Source organism: Cupressus sempervirens, chromosome 6 (assembly GCF_028749045.1).
Source record: "Cupressus sempervirens isolate cs-2001-9-10 chromosome 6, ASM2874904v1, whole genome shotgun sequence".
Lineage (NCBI taxonomy): Eukaryota > Viridiplantae > Streptophyta > Pinopsida > Cupressales > Cupressaceae > Cupressus > Cupressus sempervirens.
The window spans coordinates 254,057,925-254,074,731 of record NC_143123.1 but is presented as its reverse complement, the minus strand read 5'-3'; the positions used below and the strand labels follow the sequence as shown (position 1 = coordinate 254,074,731).

Here is a 16,807-nt window from a genome sequence, read left to right as displayed (position 1 = left end):
GTAGCTACTTGGTTGCAAGAACGTAGGTAACATAAAATATGAGTCAATTCAAGATTTCAAATTCCTTTACAAATTCATACTAATATTAATCATTTACAATGCAAGAACATTAAATGTTGTAGGTAAGGCATGATAATCAACTCACAGAAAAAGGAGGTATGCAGCAAAGCAACATGAGAAATGTTTGACAACATTCTAAAAAGGAAGCAACTAGGCATATAGAAGAAATTTGGGTCACTACAGTATTCTACATATGGTATTTGTTAGAATTGACTCCCTCCATCCTACTAAACAAGGGATAAATGTTTATTTTGGATTTTTTAATTGTATGGTAGGAATAATGATTTTGTCTATCACTACAATGGTTTCAAGGCTAAGATGGTTTTAGGATTTTAGCTGCTTCAACTTTAGGAATAGGAATGCTTCCTTTAAAATCTTTATGGCAAAATGAATCACAAGGGATTTTTTTAGCAAATAGCATTTTCTCATGTTGAATAGCTTCAATTTGTCAAGTGATCAAAATTTGGGTCAGTTCAAACTTCTGACCAAATTCAAGCATTGATATCAAAATAAAGTTTAAACATCCTTTTACCACTAATATTTATATAAAATCAAATTGTTTGTGTTTACTCAACTCCCCTTCGCACCCGATCCCTAGTTACATATATGAATGTAGCTAATAAAAAAAAAAGCTTCCACAACAAAAAGGTGGGAGATAAACTTGTGTGGCAATCAAATAGATACAAAAAATGATATTGCACATCATGGTTTAGAGGTTCTTTTTCTTTTCTGATTTATGTTCTTGAGATGTTGTGTTTAGGGTTAATTTGTACAAAGACGTAAAGAAACACAAGCAAAATGTTTTCTAAATTTCGAGTTGCCTCTATACCCATTTTCAGTATAGCAAATGTGTCCCAAGGGGTCAAAGACACCTCAATTCAATATGGCCAGGTACTACTGTACTGTATATACATATAATAACAAGACATTATTTTTAAGATAAATAAATTAATATAAAAAGGCAATTAAGAAAAAAATAATCTTAACACTATAATCGACATAATAATCATCACAGGCAGGGTAATTACAGAGAAACTAGAAATAATATAATAAACTCAAAAGATAATATATATTCCTAGGCAAAGAAAGAATTGGGCTGCTCACACTGAGGAGGTAACAGTTAGAGGAATCAAATAAAGATGATGCTATACAACTCAACAAGCACCATTTTCACTCCAACAAGAAGCTCTCTAACCCAAATTATGTTGTTTCTTGGTATACAACAATATACATTATAGACGACATCAACCTATATCCTAAGGAAGAGAATTTAATAAGTTAAATGTAGTCAATAATAGCTTCATTGTGAAATTATTCAATTTGCTGCAAGGACCAAACACAATTGATGGGAGCAAAAAGTTCTAATTAACCTGAGAAAAAGGATTTAAAAATAAAAAAATTGGGATGAGTCCTTCACATACAAATTTGGAGAAAATTTTGTAGTGACCAAAGCTCACATCAAAACACACTTCACACAATACGGTGACAGAGCCCACAACAACCAAAATTGGTAACTTGGGGAATACTAGAATAGAAGTCCCACTAATCTTAAGAACATTGACACATGGTTGTGAGTTTCTAGTCTCGATATTCCCAGAAACACAATTCGTTAAGTATATACAATTCCACAAATGCAACCTTGTAAAGTCCCAAAGCCAAATGTAGCACACAGAGCATATCACAATGTTAAAGTCATTTCACACATAGCAATAGTGACACCTTCGATAAGAGCCATGCTTGCTGAAATTATAGTGGGATGGAGCACTAAGTTCTAAGGATAATCCTTGAGATTTGGAAAAATGACTTGGAGATAAGAACAAGGAAAGAATGTATGTGCTTGATTACCTAGTTATGCTCTTGGCCTATACTCAATAATATGTTCTTAGCATCGTTTGGATTCAACTAGATTCAATTCTGTACATGGCAAGGTGGGTAGTTTATCTCAGGTGGATGCCTCCAAAAGAGTAATGATGGTGTGCAAAGGAAACATGGGCATGTCCGGCCATGAACTGAAGCAGATCCAAACTTGGACCCTGTCAAGCCAAGAATGTCTAGAATTATTAAACCTTTTAATACCAAGCATGGCATAAATCTTAATAAATAAACTGTTAGCTTGTGGTAGCTTGTGGTGACTTATCAGGCAGCCCTCAAGGAAAAAAAAAATTGGTGCTAAATTCCGGGGTCGGCGACATGGTGTAACTGATTTTTTCTAGCCCTAATTTTGTAAGTGGCAAAAACCTTGTATAAAATGTCTTAGGGTAAGGGATTTTTGTAATGACGGTGATTTAGTAGCTCCATGTGGCGGTATTGAGCTATAAGGGATTGTGGATTGTAATCAAGTTGAAATCACTGAGTAATAAGAATATCATACTCGTTGTTTGGTGAACATAGCCCAGGGATTGGGTGAAGCACGTTAAATCTTTGTGTATGGTGTTCTCTTTTGTGTGCTTTATACTTTTCTAATATTGGTTATATTTGCATGTAATTGTTATTTCTGTCTCTCTAATCCTAACATAAACTTGCAAACGTTATTTTTTATACGAATAAACACAACATGCTGGAATTTATTTATAATATAAACAAAAACCTAAGTTGTTGAATTGTCCACTTCAACTGTTGATTCTAGGTACGTACCGAAATCAGGTACTTCTTGGAAACCCTATGGAATCTTAATAATTAATTATTAATGATGTATTTATTTATTTTCCAATTCAAATTGTTATATATTTTTATAGTAACATTATATGATATACAGTTCTTTAATTTATATTTATTATTTCTTGTTATAATATTAATTTATTAAATTGTATATGAAATAACTAATAAGAATACTATTTTTCAATTCTTGTTTTTACGCTGCAAATATGTATATATTTACAATTTTTATATATATTTTTGTACGAATGTGTCTAAAGTTTAAAGGTACCCAACCCTTTTAAAAAAGGTTGTTGCACGCACCTATACCCATATTCAAACCCAAATCGGCAACTTATACGAAAACCACATGCCCAAATTGTAAGGATTTAAAGAGACAACAATAAAAATTACATGCAAATATAACCAATATCATAAAATAATAATAATGCACACAGAAGAGAACACAAGACACAAAGATTTAACTTGGTTCACCCAATCCCTGGGCTACGTCCACCAACAGCGAAATCCAATATTTTATTATCCAATGATTACAACCTCATTACAATCTGTAATCCCTTACAACTCAATACAACCGCAAGAATTTATTATCAATCACACCTTATGAAAAAAACCCTAACCCTAAGCCACCTTATACAAGTATTTTTGCCGCTTTAGATTTAAAATTAGTTACAACATGTCGGCCCAAAAATGCCGAAAAAATAGCCCCAAAAAAAATTTCTCGGCTAGCTGAGGAATTATGGAGTATGTATAGCACTTCCTTGATTAGTCACCCCAAACTAACAATCTCCCACTTGGGGACTAATGTACAGTTCTGCAAATTCTGAGATATAAATCAAACTTCAAGGTCAGAACTTAGTCGGGCTTAGAATGAACCTTGATTCAAATTCTATGTTTAGATATATATGGGCAAATATAGATGACAACTATAGATCCAAATTGTAATCACAAAGTTGAATGATATAAACTTCTTCTAGGAACCCATGGGAATACGACTGCTTGGAGATTAGACTATATGTTTGTTTTGTGTCTCCAAACTGCAATCATAACCTGCCTATATATCCTCTTTACAGGGTATGTCCCTTAGGGGACATAACCCTTGGCAAATAACAAGTAATTAAATATCCCTAAGTCGGCGACCATAAGACCATTGTTATTTAGATCTAACTAAAGTTAGTTAAGGCCAAACTAAAACCAATTACTTTCAAATCGTCGGCACCTATAGAGCATGTATAAATAATTACAAATGCCATTCATTGAGTTTATATAGTGAGAAGAGTCAGGTACGATCTGCACCAATAGACCTGAGGATTATCAAGGTTAAATTCTTAACACTCCCTCTTAACTTGATAATCCTACAAAGAGATATCATATCTAGCAACATCAGTACAGATGTTAAGCAAGAATTAATACTCTATATCTATCTATCTCTTCTTAGTATGTAGTATCATAGAACACATGATACAAAGTCATATTACTAAGCCTGTGATATGACAAATCACTACTACTAGTGATAAGACACATGTTGTGACTCATAGAAACTGGTATTTCTAAATCACAACTAGATCCTGAATTTAAGATCTACCAGAATACAGGATAAACCCGAAGAATTTATAGAATTCTTCCTTTATCCAATTTGTGACCCATGAACATAGCATGTCAATGTCACAAGACGATCTAAAATTCACCTGGATCTTACAGTAAAATTTACTGTTAGGACATTATCTAAGAGATCGTCACCTCTCATAATACCTTTTTGCACAAATATTCATTATTTTAGAGATCGTCACCTCTTAAATAATGATTACATATGGTGGAGCCCATAACAGTCAATAGCCTGACAAAATAAAATTTATTATTTTATTAATAATCAAAGAGTACAAATGAATTACAACTCAACCATACCAAGTCTTTTTTTGAAATGTTCTATCTTTACTCTGGATAGAGGTTTGGTGAGTATATCTACTATCTGATCTACAATACAAATGTATTCCAACTTAACAGAATTCCTATCTACCATATCTCTTACATAATGGTAAGGAATTTCAATATGCTTGGATCTATCATGGAAAACTGGATTCACTGAGAGCTTTATGGAACTCTGATTATCACAATGAATGATCGTAGGATTCATGGCTTGCCCAAATAACCCCACAAGTAACTTCCTCAGCCATACTACTTCTCGAGAGGCCATTGCTGCTGCAATGTATTCAACTTCTGTGGAGCTCTGAGCTACTAAAGACTGCTTTCTACATATCCATGAAATCATAGCTGATCATAAACTAAAACAGCATCCTGAAGTGCTTTTCCTGTCTTTAACACTTCCACCCCAATCTGAATCAGTGAATCCATGCAAATCTAAAGTAACTCTCTCATATTTGAGTCCATAATTAAGAGTGCCTTGTATCTCAAAATGTGTTTAACAGCAACTAGGTGAATCTCCTTAGGTTCACACATAAACTGACTTAAGGCATGAACAGCATAACAAATATCAGGTCTTGTATTTACTAGGTACATCAAAGACCCAATCATCTGCCTATAGAGAGTAGAATCTATTGGAGGTGATTCTGCAGCTGATTCTTTGAGTTTATGCAAATTGGTCTCCCTTGGAGAAGACATGGAGTTGCAATTCCACATTCTGAATTTCTTCAAGATATCTAAAGTGTACTTCTCTTGATTCAGTATGATACTATCAGCATTTTGTTGTACTTCCAATCCTAGGAAGTAATGGAGAAGACCCAAGTCTTTCATCTCGAATTCTCTAGTAAGATCTTTCTTGCACTAATCTATAAGATGATCACCACCTGTGATTAATAAATCATCAACATACAATATCAATATTACCATACCATCTTTATCTCTTTTATAATATAAGTTTGAATCGGCTTCATTCTTAGAGAATCCTAAACCGGTGAGATATTTATCAATCCTTTCATACCAGGCCCTAGGAGCTTGTTTAAGCCCATAAAGAGCTTTCTTGAGTCTGCAGACAAAGGCATTAGAATCATGGGTTTCAAATCCTTCTAGTTGCTCTATATAGACTTCTTCTGAAATCTTTCCATTGAGAAATGTTGTCTTTACATCCATCTGATGTACCTTCCATCCCTTAGATGCAGCAATTGCTAAGACAGCTCTAACGGTAGTATATTTGGCAATAGGAGCAAAGGTTTCTTCATAATCAATTCCTTCTTTCTAAGAAAAACCTCTGGCTAGAAATCTGGCTTTATATTTCTCAATACTTCCATTAGCGGCATGCTTTATTTTGAATATCCATTTTGAAGAAACAACGGATTTTCCTTTTGGCCTTGGAACTATTTCCCAAACATCATTTTTCATAATAGATTAATATTCTTCTGTCATAGCTTCTTTCCAGGCTGAATATTTAATAGCATCAGAAGGATTGGTTGGCTCTGTTTTGGATAAATCAATCATATTTGCTCTATAACTAGAGAATCTTTTAGGTCTTTTACTTTCTCTAACTAATCCTGAAGGTGCAGCAAAATCTTGAGTTGCTTCAACTGTTTTTATGGCCCAGAGTGGCCTTTTCTTTGAACTTTCCTCAAGGCCTACTTCATCTTCGACCTCTTCTAAGTTCTCCCTTTGGGATTCAAATTCACTTATTCTTTCAGAATTTGATAAAGGAGAGGGTTAAGTGGAACTTATTGCTCTTTTGAATGCAAGATCTTCCTCAAATATTACATCTCTGCTAAGTTCAATAGTTTTCTGTCCAGGTATGAAAATTCTATATGCTTTAGAAGTTTCACTATACCCTACAAAGATACCCTTCCTCCCAGATGGTTCTAATTTGGTTCTCTTTTCTTTTGGCACATGAATGTGTATAGGACATCCAAAAATTCTAAGATGACTTATATTAGGTTTTATTTTAGTGAATACTTCTTCAGGGTTCTTATCTTTAAGATAGGAGTGAGGGCTTATGTTTTGAATGTATACAGCAGTACAAGAGGCTTCTGCCCAAAGATAGTATTTTAGATTTTGATCAAAAATCATAGCACTGGCAGCTTCTATAATTGTTTTGTTTTTCCTTTCAGCTATCCTGTTGTGTTCAGGGTTATAAGGAACAGTATGCTCCCTCTTGATCCCTGATTCTTTACAAAAAAATTTAAACAAGTCTGAAGTATATTCTCCTCCATTATCTATTCTAAGGGTTTTAATTTTATGTCCTGAAAAATTTTCAGTTAATGCTTTGAATTCTTTAAATCTTTGTAAGATTTCTTCTGATTCTTTGCGTTTTAAGAAATAAATCCATGTTTTCCTAGAGAAGTCATCTATGAACAAGACATAATACCAAAATCCTCCAAGGGAGGGAACGGGCATGGGTCCACATAAATCTGAATTAATTAATTCTAGTACATTATTTGTTTTTCTAGTACTATCATAAAAAGGACTTCTAGTACTTTTACCCAGGGCACACCCTTTGCAAATACTAGGGTGATCTTTGTTTAATTTAGGTAATCCGATAACCATTTTTTCCATTGTTGCTAAGGTTTTAAAGTTTAGATGCCCTAATCTTCTGTGCCATATTTCATTTGAATCTTCTGCTTTGTGAACAAGGGCTTGAATGAGTTCTATATTCAGTTCATACAAATATCCCTTTCTTTGACCAATTACTTTAGCTTTCTTGATGGAAGAGTTCTTAGCCCAAGTTAATACTTTGTCATCCATGAATGCAACATTGTGTCCATCATCTTCTAACGCTATAATTGATATTAGGTTCCTTTTAATCCTTGGTACATATAGTACATCTTTAAGAAGAAGAGTATTTCCTATCTTAAGCTTCAAAGTGCAGCTACCAATTCCTTCAACTGAATGTGTTGAGTTATCACCAATAGTAACTTCACCGTTAACTTTCTCTGACAAGAAATCTAAAGTTTCTTTGTATCCAGTTATATGCCTGGAAGATCCAATATCTATTACCCATGCCTTATTTGAGATTTCATTTAATAAAGAGGAATACAAAACACGATTCTCCGGATCATAAGTTTCTTCTTCTCTAATGACATTTGTGCAATTCGCCTGTTGTTTGGAGTTTTCTGGACAATTAGATCTATAGTGTCCAAATTTTTCACATTTGAAACACTTTATTTTTTATAGGTCTTTCTTGGGCTTTCCATTCTTCTGATTTCCTTTATTCTTCTTGAAGTGTTTTTTCTTGCCTTTATAAGAGTTGGCATTAAGAACGTGAAGTTCTTCATCTTCCATTTTAGGTTTTCCACCTTTCTTTAGTTTTCTTGACTCTTCCTGAAGACAATCATTCTTAAGTTTGTTAAAATCTAAAAGCTGATCTCTAGCACTTATTCCCTATGCGAATGTTTCCCATGATTTTGGCAATCCATCTACGGCCATGAGCATTAGTTCGGGGTCATTAATGATGGTTCCTATGCTTGACAATTCATCTCTAATACCAGCAACTCTTAGGAAATAAGAGTTTATTGATTCTCCTTTCTTTATTTGGATGTGATTCGGTTGTCTTTTTAATGCAAGTACCCTAGTTGCATTGTTTATTTCAAATGCATTCCGTAATGCATTCATCATATCGTAGGCAGTTTGGTGTTTCGTAAGCATAGGGACGATATCATTCTTAACCCCATCCAAGATGATTTGAATGGCTTTCCTATTTCAATTGGTCCATATGGATTTGTGAGGTTCAACAGGTGGCTGTTTGGATGCTCCATCAACAAACTGTCTAACATTATTTTCTTCAAGAATCATCAAGATTCTAAATTTTCATGCTTCAAAGTGTTCCTTTCCATTGAATCTGTCCTCAGGCCTGATTGTATATGACATTGGAAATGGAAGACAACTTCTGCATATAAACAGGTCTGATAATTGAAAATTTGCAGAGCCCTAGATCTGATAATAGGGCTCTGATACCATGTACAGTTCTACAGATTCTGAGATATAATTCAGACTTCAAGGTCAGAACTTAGTTGGGCTTAGAATGAACCTTGATTCAAATTCTATGTTCAGATATATATGGCAAATATAGATGACAACTACAGATCCAAATTGTAATCACAAACTTGAATGATATAAACTTCTTCTAGGAACCCGTGGGTATACAACTGCTTGGAGATCAGACTATATGTTTGTTGTGTGTCTCCAAACTGCAATCAATAACCCGCCTATATATCCTCTTTACAAGGTATGTCCCTTAAGGGACATAACCCTTGGCAAATAACGAGTAATTAAATATCCCTAAGTCGGCGACCATAAGACCATTGTTAGTTAGATCTAACTAAAGTTAGTTAAGGCCAAACTAAAACCAATTACTTCCAAATCGTTGGCACCTATAGAGCATGTATAAATAATTACAAATGTCATTCATTGAGTTTATATAAGGAGAAGAGTTAGGTACGATCTGCACCAATAGACCTGAGGATTATCAAGGTTAAATTCTTAACACTCCCTCTTAACTTGATAATCCTACAAAGAGATATCATATCTAGCAACATCAGTACAGATGTTAAGCAAGAATTAATACTCTATATCTGTCTATCTCTTCTTAGAATGTAGTATCATAGAACACATGATACAAAGTCATATTACTAAGCCTGTGATATGACAAATCACTACTACTAGTGATAAGACACATGTTGTGACTCATAGAAACTGGTATTTCTAAATCACAACTAGATCCTGAATTTAAGATCTACCAGAATACAGGATAAACCCAAAGAATTTATAGAATTCTTCCTTTATCCAATTTAATATTAAATGCCACCAATTGCAACAAGCATAAACGAATACTTCCAAATGTCTTTCGATCCAAAATTTCTCAGTCCTCATCTGTCATTATTGTCTCTTTCTTGGATTTTCCTTGCAATGGCTGCCATAAATCCTTCTGATAAAGATAGTCCTCCATTTGCATTTTCCATAACTAAAAGTTTTGCCCATTAAACTTCTCAACCTTCAGCTTCCACTCATCATCAAAATTAACATTCACAAAAGATAATTGACTAGTAACCATACTAAACTCATTTAAATAATCTACAACATATCCACATGCTACCATCTTCATATTAAATAAGCGCTTCATGAGAAATAACTTGTTTGAAGCGAAGAGCTTTTCATACAACCTTGTTAGGGTTTCCATCAACTCTTCCGTCATCTTTGCTTTTGTAATATTAAATGCCACCAATTGCGCCAAGCATAAACAAAGACTTCCAAGTGCCTTTCAATCCAAGATTTCCCAGCCCTCATCTATCATTGTTGTCTCTTTCTTGGATTTTCCTTGCAATAGCCGCCATAAATCCTTCTGATAAAGATAGTCCTCCATTTGCATTTTCCATAACTGAAAGTTTTGCCCATTAAACTTCTCAACCTTCAGCGTACCCTCATCTGTCATCGCTCCCACTCAACTGTGAGACATTCCTACAAAGGATAACTAAAACAACTTGGCTCTGATACCACTTGTTAGGATTTAAAGAGATAGAAATAACAATTACATACAAATATAACCAATATAAGAAAATAATAATGCACACAAAAGAGAACACAAGACACAAAGATTTAATGTGGTTCACTCAATCCCTAGACTACATCCACCAATAGCGAGTCCAATATTTTATTATCCAATGATTACAACTTAATTACAATCTATAATCCCTTACAGCTCAATACCGCCAAAAAAGGCTATTATCAAATCACACCTTATGAAAAAACCCCTAACCCTAAGCCATTTTATACAAGTATTTTTGTCGTCAGCCCGGCCCCGAACCCTACCGAGAAATTATGGAGTATGTACAGTACTTCCCTAATTAGTCACCACAAACTAACACAAATCCATACCAGAAACATAGGAAATAACAGAAAACAATAGATACCAATGATTAACCAAAAACACTACTAATATTCACTTCAATTTTGCCATGAATCAATGCTCAAAGCTCAGAAGGCTCATTTGATCTAAAAAGAGAGTTTCAATAACTCTACCGCAGTACAATTGTCTAGGTATTGGTATTTCTTCCATGAAACTAGTACACGGATAATGATTTTTGACAACTTTTGTCCCCCTTTGAAATGTTTTCCTAGGGTCTCTACAAGCATTTCCACTTTGGCAGCACTGCATTGATGCATGTCATGTTTAAATGAGACCCTTGGGGTGGTTTTTATAGTGTTCAAACGTCACATGGAGATTCATGCCTTCTAGTTCTAGGAGAGAAAGTATCCACATCTCTTTGCCTTGTCATCTGGATACTCCCTCAAATTTTAAGAAATCTCTCTTCTACCAGGGCCATTGATTCTTCAGATTTCTTATTAATTACATCTTATTATATCATGATATCAAATGTCAATTGTCTTTCCCAACACCTCTTTTCTACATTAAAACATCAATTTATGAATTCAAAAGCGTGAAAGCATAGATAAGCATAGTAATATATGTTTACCCAATGATCATTTGAAGTGGCAACCATGTTATTGATCCTATCAAAATAGTTCAAGCGCACTGAAACATTTATTTCAACAAAAGCATTAATTACTGAGGTGTCGCAACATCTTAAGGTCAACAACAAAAATTGAGTAGCCCAAGCTTTTGAATAGAACAAAAATAATACTATATAGATGGCATCCAATAAATTGATTCACAAAGACCACTGTCAATTACCTGTTTATAAATAGTACTTGTGCCAGCACCCTCATATCCCAGCAACAAAAGTTTCTGAACTTTCTTCTGCTCTAAGTATTCTGGAATGGATCTATTTGACTGATTATTCATATCTTCTGGTCCAACAACAGCATTGCCATGAGGTGTAGGTAACGACACAAAAGAGCAATATAGCCGTATTACTGCCTGCTTGGCAAAGGTTCCTTCCTAGAAAAGGTTAAAAAAATATTAAGCAATTTTACCACAAGACATTTGGCATTAAACAGGCAGAGACAGAGATGCAAGCAAGAGATCATTCAAACTCAGAAAGATACTCATACCTTTCCCCATATGTTTCCTTTGGGTTTATTCTGACCTTCCTCTCGGTACGTGCCATCTGAGTCCACCCAAAAGTGAGGTTTGTCGGCACATTGCACACCTGCCCACTGTGAATGTAAAAGTTAGAAGGATTTGAACTGATATAAAAATTGGTTTTCTTTCAGGTCTTATTTGGAAAAGTAAGCATCTTATACTTAGTTCAACTTGGATGCAAAAAATATGGCAGGAGAAATAATATATTTTTGAGAAATGTGATGATAGGAGAGATTTAAAAGAAAAATTAAAAATGGTGATTGTTTGAAACTTCAAAACAGAATTTGAGTTGAAAAAGAACAAGACATTTGTCTGGTCTTCTTTTGAAATTTACACATCTTGCAGTTGGTTGAAATTGTAACATACACGAGATGGCAACATTTGGCGCAGGTAAAGTTTTGTCCCAGTAGCTATTTATTGTTTTAAACACATTATGGTTGGAAAGACATGGTCTATAGTAAAATGCCAATATGGTGACTATCTGAACCTTGAAAGCCTTGAAATAATTGCCTGTTTGTTTGATACTTCTTCCTTTGTAATTGCTTATCCTTCTTTCCAACAAGTATAGTAGCATTCATATATAAGTAATAAGATAATGAAGTTGGCTGCTCTTTACATAGGAATTCAAACTGATTCAACTTCAAGAGAAATCATTCAAAGATAATAGTCATTACATTAAAAATGTATGGCACTTGATGTAGGACTTTAAAAACTAAGATAACACATCTGCCAAATAAATGCCCCCAATCAGAATGAGTAGGCGATGTAATCAAAAACTATTTGAACAGAACACATCATAAAGATAAAACATGTTGTACATAGACTGACCAGATGATAAGATGCTTTGGTTAAGATCCATTCACAATGATTACTTAAACAGAAGCAAAAGGCAAACATATGGAAGTGGAAAGAAAAATAACATAAAAGTTGAAACAAAAATTCATTTAAAATAAAGGATCTTCCAAGGAACAAAGCCTAGTTGTAGGAATTCCATAATCACCTTGAGCATCTTGAGCTCAATTTTACTTATTTCTCGTCCATTAATATAAACATGGGTATTGCCATTACTAGCATTAGACAGAAGATCTCCTCCAACATTCAAATGTGCACTTATGATTTGGTCCGGTTTCTGTCCTTCCTGTTTAATAGGGCAAACAATTTATGAGAACCCAAAAAAATTGAGTTTTACTCCATTCAAATCTTTAAAATAAATCTTAATCAGTACAGGAGAAATTTATCAGGGTCATCTACAGGAAAGATTGTTCACCTTGCCCCAAAGACCAGATACTTTATCATACCAGTAGCGCCCAGGCTTCAATTTGCGGGGTGGATTAGGGCAACCAAGTAAAATGACCATCTGTTCCGGCCACAGTTGCTTTCCATTGACATATAAATATTCTGGTTGTAACCGATTTGCTGGACATTCTTTCTCAGCCTTCATGATTTGTTGAATTTCCAAGGGACTAAATAAGCGGCTCAAGATTCTGGAGCATTTACCCAAGCTTGACCGCCTGGACTCATCAATAGGCCGGCCAATGCAGCCTAAACATTTGCGCCCTTCAGGCATTGAACCCATTGCCCTTAGGATACAATTGCCACAATATTTGGCATTACAAACCAGGCAAGTTTCTTTCTCCTTCAGCCGATTCCCTTTCAGACATCTATGGCACACTCCTTTCTTCCTATGTGGCTTCACAATTCCATCATCACATTCTGGCATACCTACAACAAACCCATTTGAAATAGATGCCATAGGGTTCTCAGAAGGATTCACATAGCCTGAACCTGTATTGCCTGATTCCATTTCTTCAGTGTCCCCAAATCTCACTGCTCCAACTTTCTTCCCATCCTCGTGAACTGAGTTAACTGATCCAGATGGTGAACCATGAAGTGCAGCGGGACAGAATTCATCCACATCAGATGACATAGTCTGAGAAGAATTTATAGCAAGTGAAGACCTGCCCTCTGCTGTAGAATTTGATCTTGCTTTGGATTCTGGCAAGTCTCTCAATGTAACATCAGATGCTATCGGTGTGCCTGAAGAATTGTGATGGCCTGAATCAATACCCTCCAGTTCCCTTTCTTCGGTATTCTCAAATATAACTGTCTGTCCTTTGCTTGTAGTCATATCAACTGAGTCGAGTGATTCATCAGGCAAACCATGAAATAGAGAAGGTGTGGATTGATCATAGTCAGAAGAAACGGGCTCGTTGGAAACTGCTGAAGATATGCCGACTTCTCTTAAATTTGTTCTTGCTTTTGATTCTACAAGGTCTGAAGATGATGCATTTGAATTTTCCTCGGCATTATCAAACTGTGATTGTAGTTGAGCTTCATCTATAATAAGTGTATTACCATTTCCAGCATCATGAGGTTGCTGGCGTGCACTACCATTTACTTCTGAATATATTGTGGTCTTCCCCTTACTCTCTCCCACTTCATTAGTTTCCAATTGTGAGTCCTCCGTTGCCATGCATAATTCCTTAACTGACTGCACATGTTCTCCCAAGCTAGCAAACTCTGCTCCCGGGTTAGCTTTTTCCCCAGCGTTATCATCAGTGAACGTTTCGCATTCTCCAGCATTATGAGATTCCAGATGTGGATGGACTTTCTCCACGCACAGTTTCCTGGGAAACTTAACCCGACCTCGAGCGCTATCGGATTCCAATTCCAAGAGTTTTGAGGGCTTATTTCCTCCAGCATTTTCCGAATCGAGTTGTTGGTTTTCATTGTTTCTAGGTGTACCACTGGTCGTGCCATCATCACCGTCAGCAATCTCAGATGCACGGCTGGGCGGAAGTGACAAATTTGGTCCTCCATGCATAGTGGGGACAGGTGAAGAGTCACCGACAGATTTCGGAGAAACTGTAGAATCGGGTGATTTCGAAGCGTCTGCATTTTCTACATCAGAAGGCTTCCGTTTGAATATTATTTTGGACAAATTCTTTCCGAGAGCAAAATTACTTTTATCAGGCTGAAAAATTGTTGTTGCGTGATTGACTTTAACAGGTGGTGCATTTAATACCGGTTGGATAACAGGCAACTGAGGTAAGTCAGTAACAGGCCCCGCAACAGCTGCAGTGGGAATTGTTCTAGCATCCACTGGATCAACTTTCGGTATCTCGTATAAAACAGGAGGGCCTTGATACTCCATGGCAAATGAATAGTCCAGCTCTTCCTGATTGGGTATCCGTGCCCCGGCAGGCAGCATCTTTCTCAGAAGCTCCTGCCACGACTTCTCATCCACTGACTTACCGTCTGCCATTCCTCTCAACTCCCAAAGGATTCCTTTGAAATTATAGAATAAACATTTGAGTTCCAAAAGCAGACCCCAATCTGCAAAACCTTTCCACAGCAGGGTACCAAAATTCAACGGCTCTCCCACCTAGGGTTTCATAACGGAGCTCGCAAAACATCAGCCATCTTTCCAATTAAGGGTTTTCTAACTGGTCTCCATGCAATACATAAACATGAATCGGCAGAGAGCTCACACCTTAGGGTTCAGTTGAAATAAACTATGTGAAAGGTCTCGCTACAACAGCTCTTCGAAAACGTAAAGTCATGAGAACCAACCAACCCTGCCACCCTGCTTCAAAATCAACTACGTAGAATTGCAATTCCAGAAGCCTCTGAACAATCAAAGGTATCTGAACCTTGACTGCAGTGCAATTTCCTGCCAATAAATTGAAAAAGAAAAAGGGAAAAAGACTTTACAGTTTTCTGATCACTGCTTGCAAATTGTTTGAACCAGAGTGGGCTTACCTGTCCATAAAGACCAGAATTGTAGAAGGAAGTGGTGTTGCAGAAGAAGAAGAAATGCAATCCAATGCAATTGTTGTTAGGGAAGGCAGGTAAAAGGAAGAAAAATGTAGTCTGACCCAGTCGAGCGTGGAGAGGGCCTACCAAAGGAGCGTCCACCCCGTCAGCCAGAGGCGGCCTATTTCGTTCAACCTGCCATGGACTACACCATATTTTACTCATTAGATTATTTCCTATTGACTACAAAGCTGGTCAAACCCTGACAAAATAAACTGGTTCTAATTGTTTGACATTCAAGCTAAGTGTTTTCATGGAGGCGGGGAAATTCTTATTATATTCATATTATATTGTATTTTATGTGGTTATATAAGAGTTGATTACGAGCTTAAGGAGTTCCATAGATTTTCATTTCTAAATTAAATAAATAAATAAGGAGTTCTATAGATTTTTTTTATGAATAAGAATTTTTTATTAGATTAAAATATTGAAGTATATAGGATTGGGGATACAAGATCATCTTGCAAGAGTTACATTGTCATGAAACACAGCAAGGGGAAAAAAGGACTAAAAAGGTTAAATTACACATTCAAGAAATGATATTTATGAATAAATAAAATATATTTGCATACGAGGTTGTGTCTCTTCATCAGACACCACTACTGCTTCACATAATTTTGGTACTAGTTCTTCGAATTTAATTCCATGGACTTTCTTGCACATCTCAATTCAAATATGAGTAGTCCAAGATTTTACATATATTTATAAGCAAGGTGCGGAATTCACAACATTCACATAGTTCAATTCACCAATTAACCAATTCAATGTTTTCCAATATACGAGATGCAACATATCTAATTCACATTAAAAACTTAATCACATCATATTAACTAAATTCGCCATTTTCATATTCATCCCATGTAAAGTGTTGGAAATTACAATTGGAACAATTGTTAGGTTGTCATTGATGTCAAACCTTATTGGTAAGACATTTCCTAACAGTGTGAAGTGTTATATTAGTTGATTGATGAAGAGGATTTGAAAAGGAGGAGATAATTAGATGAACTAGTGAAGTTGATGAGAACTCGTAAGTCTGATGGAATTACAATGGGCACTTGATCAGTTAGTATTTAACAAGATAATGTGTTGTTTGATCATTGTATTCAGTGTAAAAGAGAAGTTGAGTAAAACATTAAGATTGATCAAATACTAGTTTACTAGGTTAATGAAGGAGTTGAAGCAAAAGATTAAGGAACTTAAAGTAGAAGTCAAGCATAACAATATCAGTCGAGTGATAATAGAAGTCAAGCGAGCCAATGTAGGTCAAGCGAGACAAAACAATAGAAATCGAGCTACACA

The 16,807-nt window shown here is 35.5% G+C and overlaps 1 protein-coding gene across 2 annotated transcripts in view; it reads right to left on the bottom strand.

The window, feature by feature from the left end:
* The window catches only part of LOC149552204 (extra-large guanine nucleotide-binding protein 3-like), a 65,948-nt gene extending 50,358 nt beyond the window's left edge, over positions 1-15,590 (bottom strand). The window contains exons 1-5 of one of the 2 annotated variants that reach the window (XM_089787707.1): positions 15,455-15,590; positions 12,960-15,365; positions 12,693-12,830; positions 11,662-11,766; positions 11,342-11,548 (exon numbers count right to left, since the gene is read on the bottom strand). In XM_089787707.1, coding sequence (XP_089643833.1) covers positions 11,342-11,548; positions 11,662-11,766; positions 12,693-12,830; positions 12,960-14,957 — 2,448 coding nt within the window. In that variant the 5' untranslated portion in view covers positions 14,958-15,365; positions 15,455-15,590. Of the gene's footprint in view, positions 1-11,341; positions 11,549-11,661; positions 11,767-12,692; positions 12,831-12,959; positions 15,366-15,454 lie in introns of those variants that run through there. The other variant, XM_089787708.1, reaches the window with a different exon arrangement.
* Positions 15,591-16,807: the final 1,217 nt, after the last annotated feature.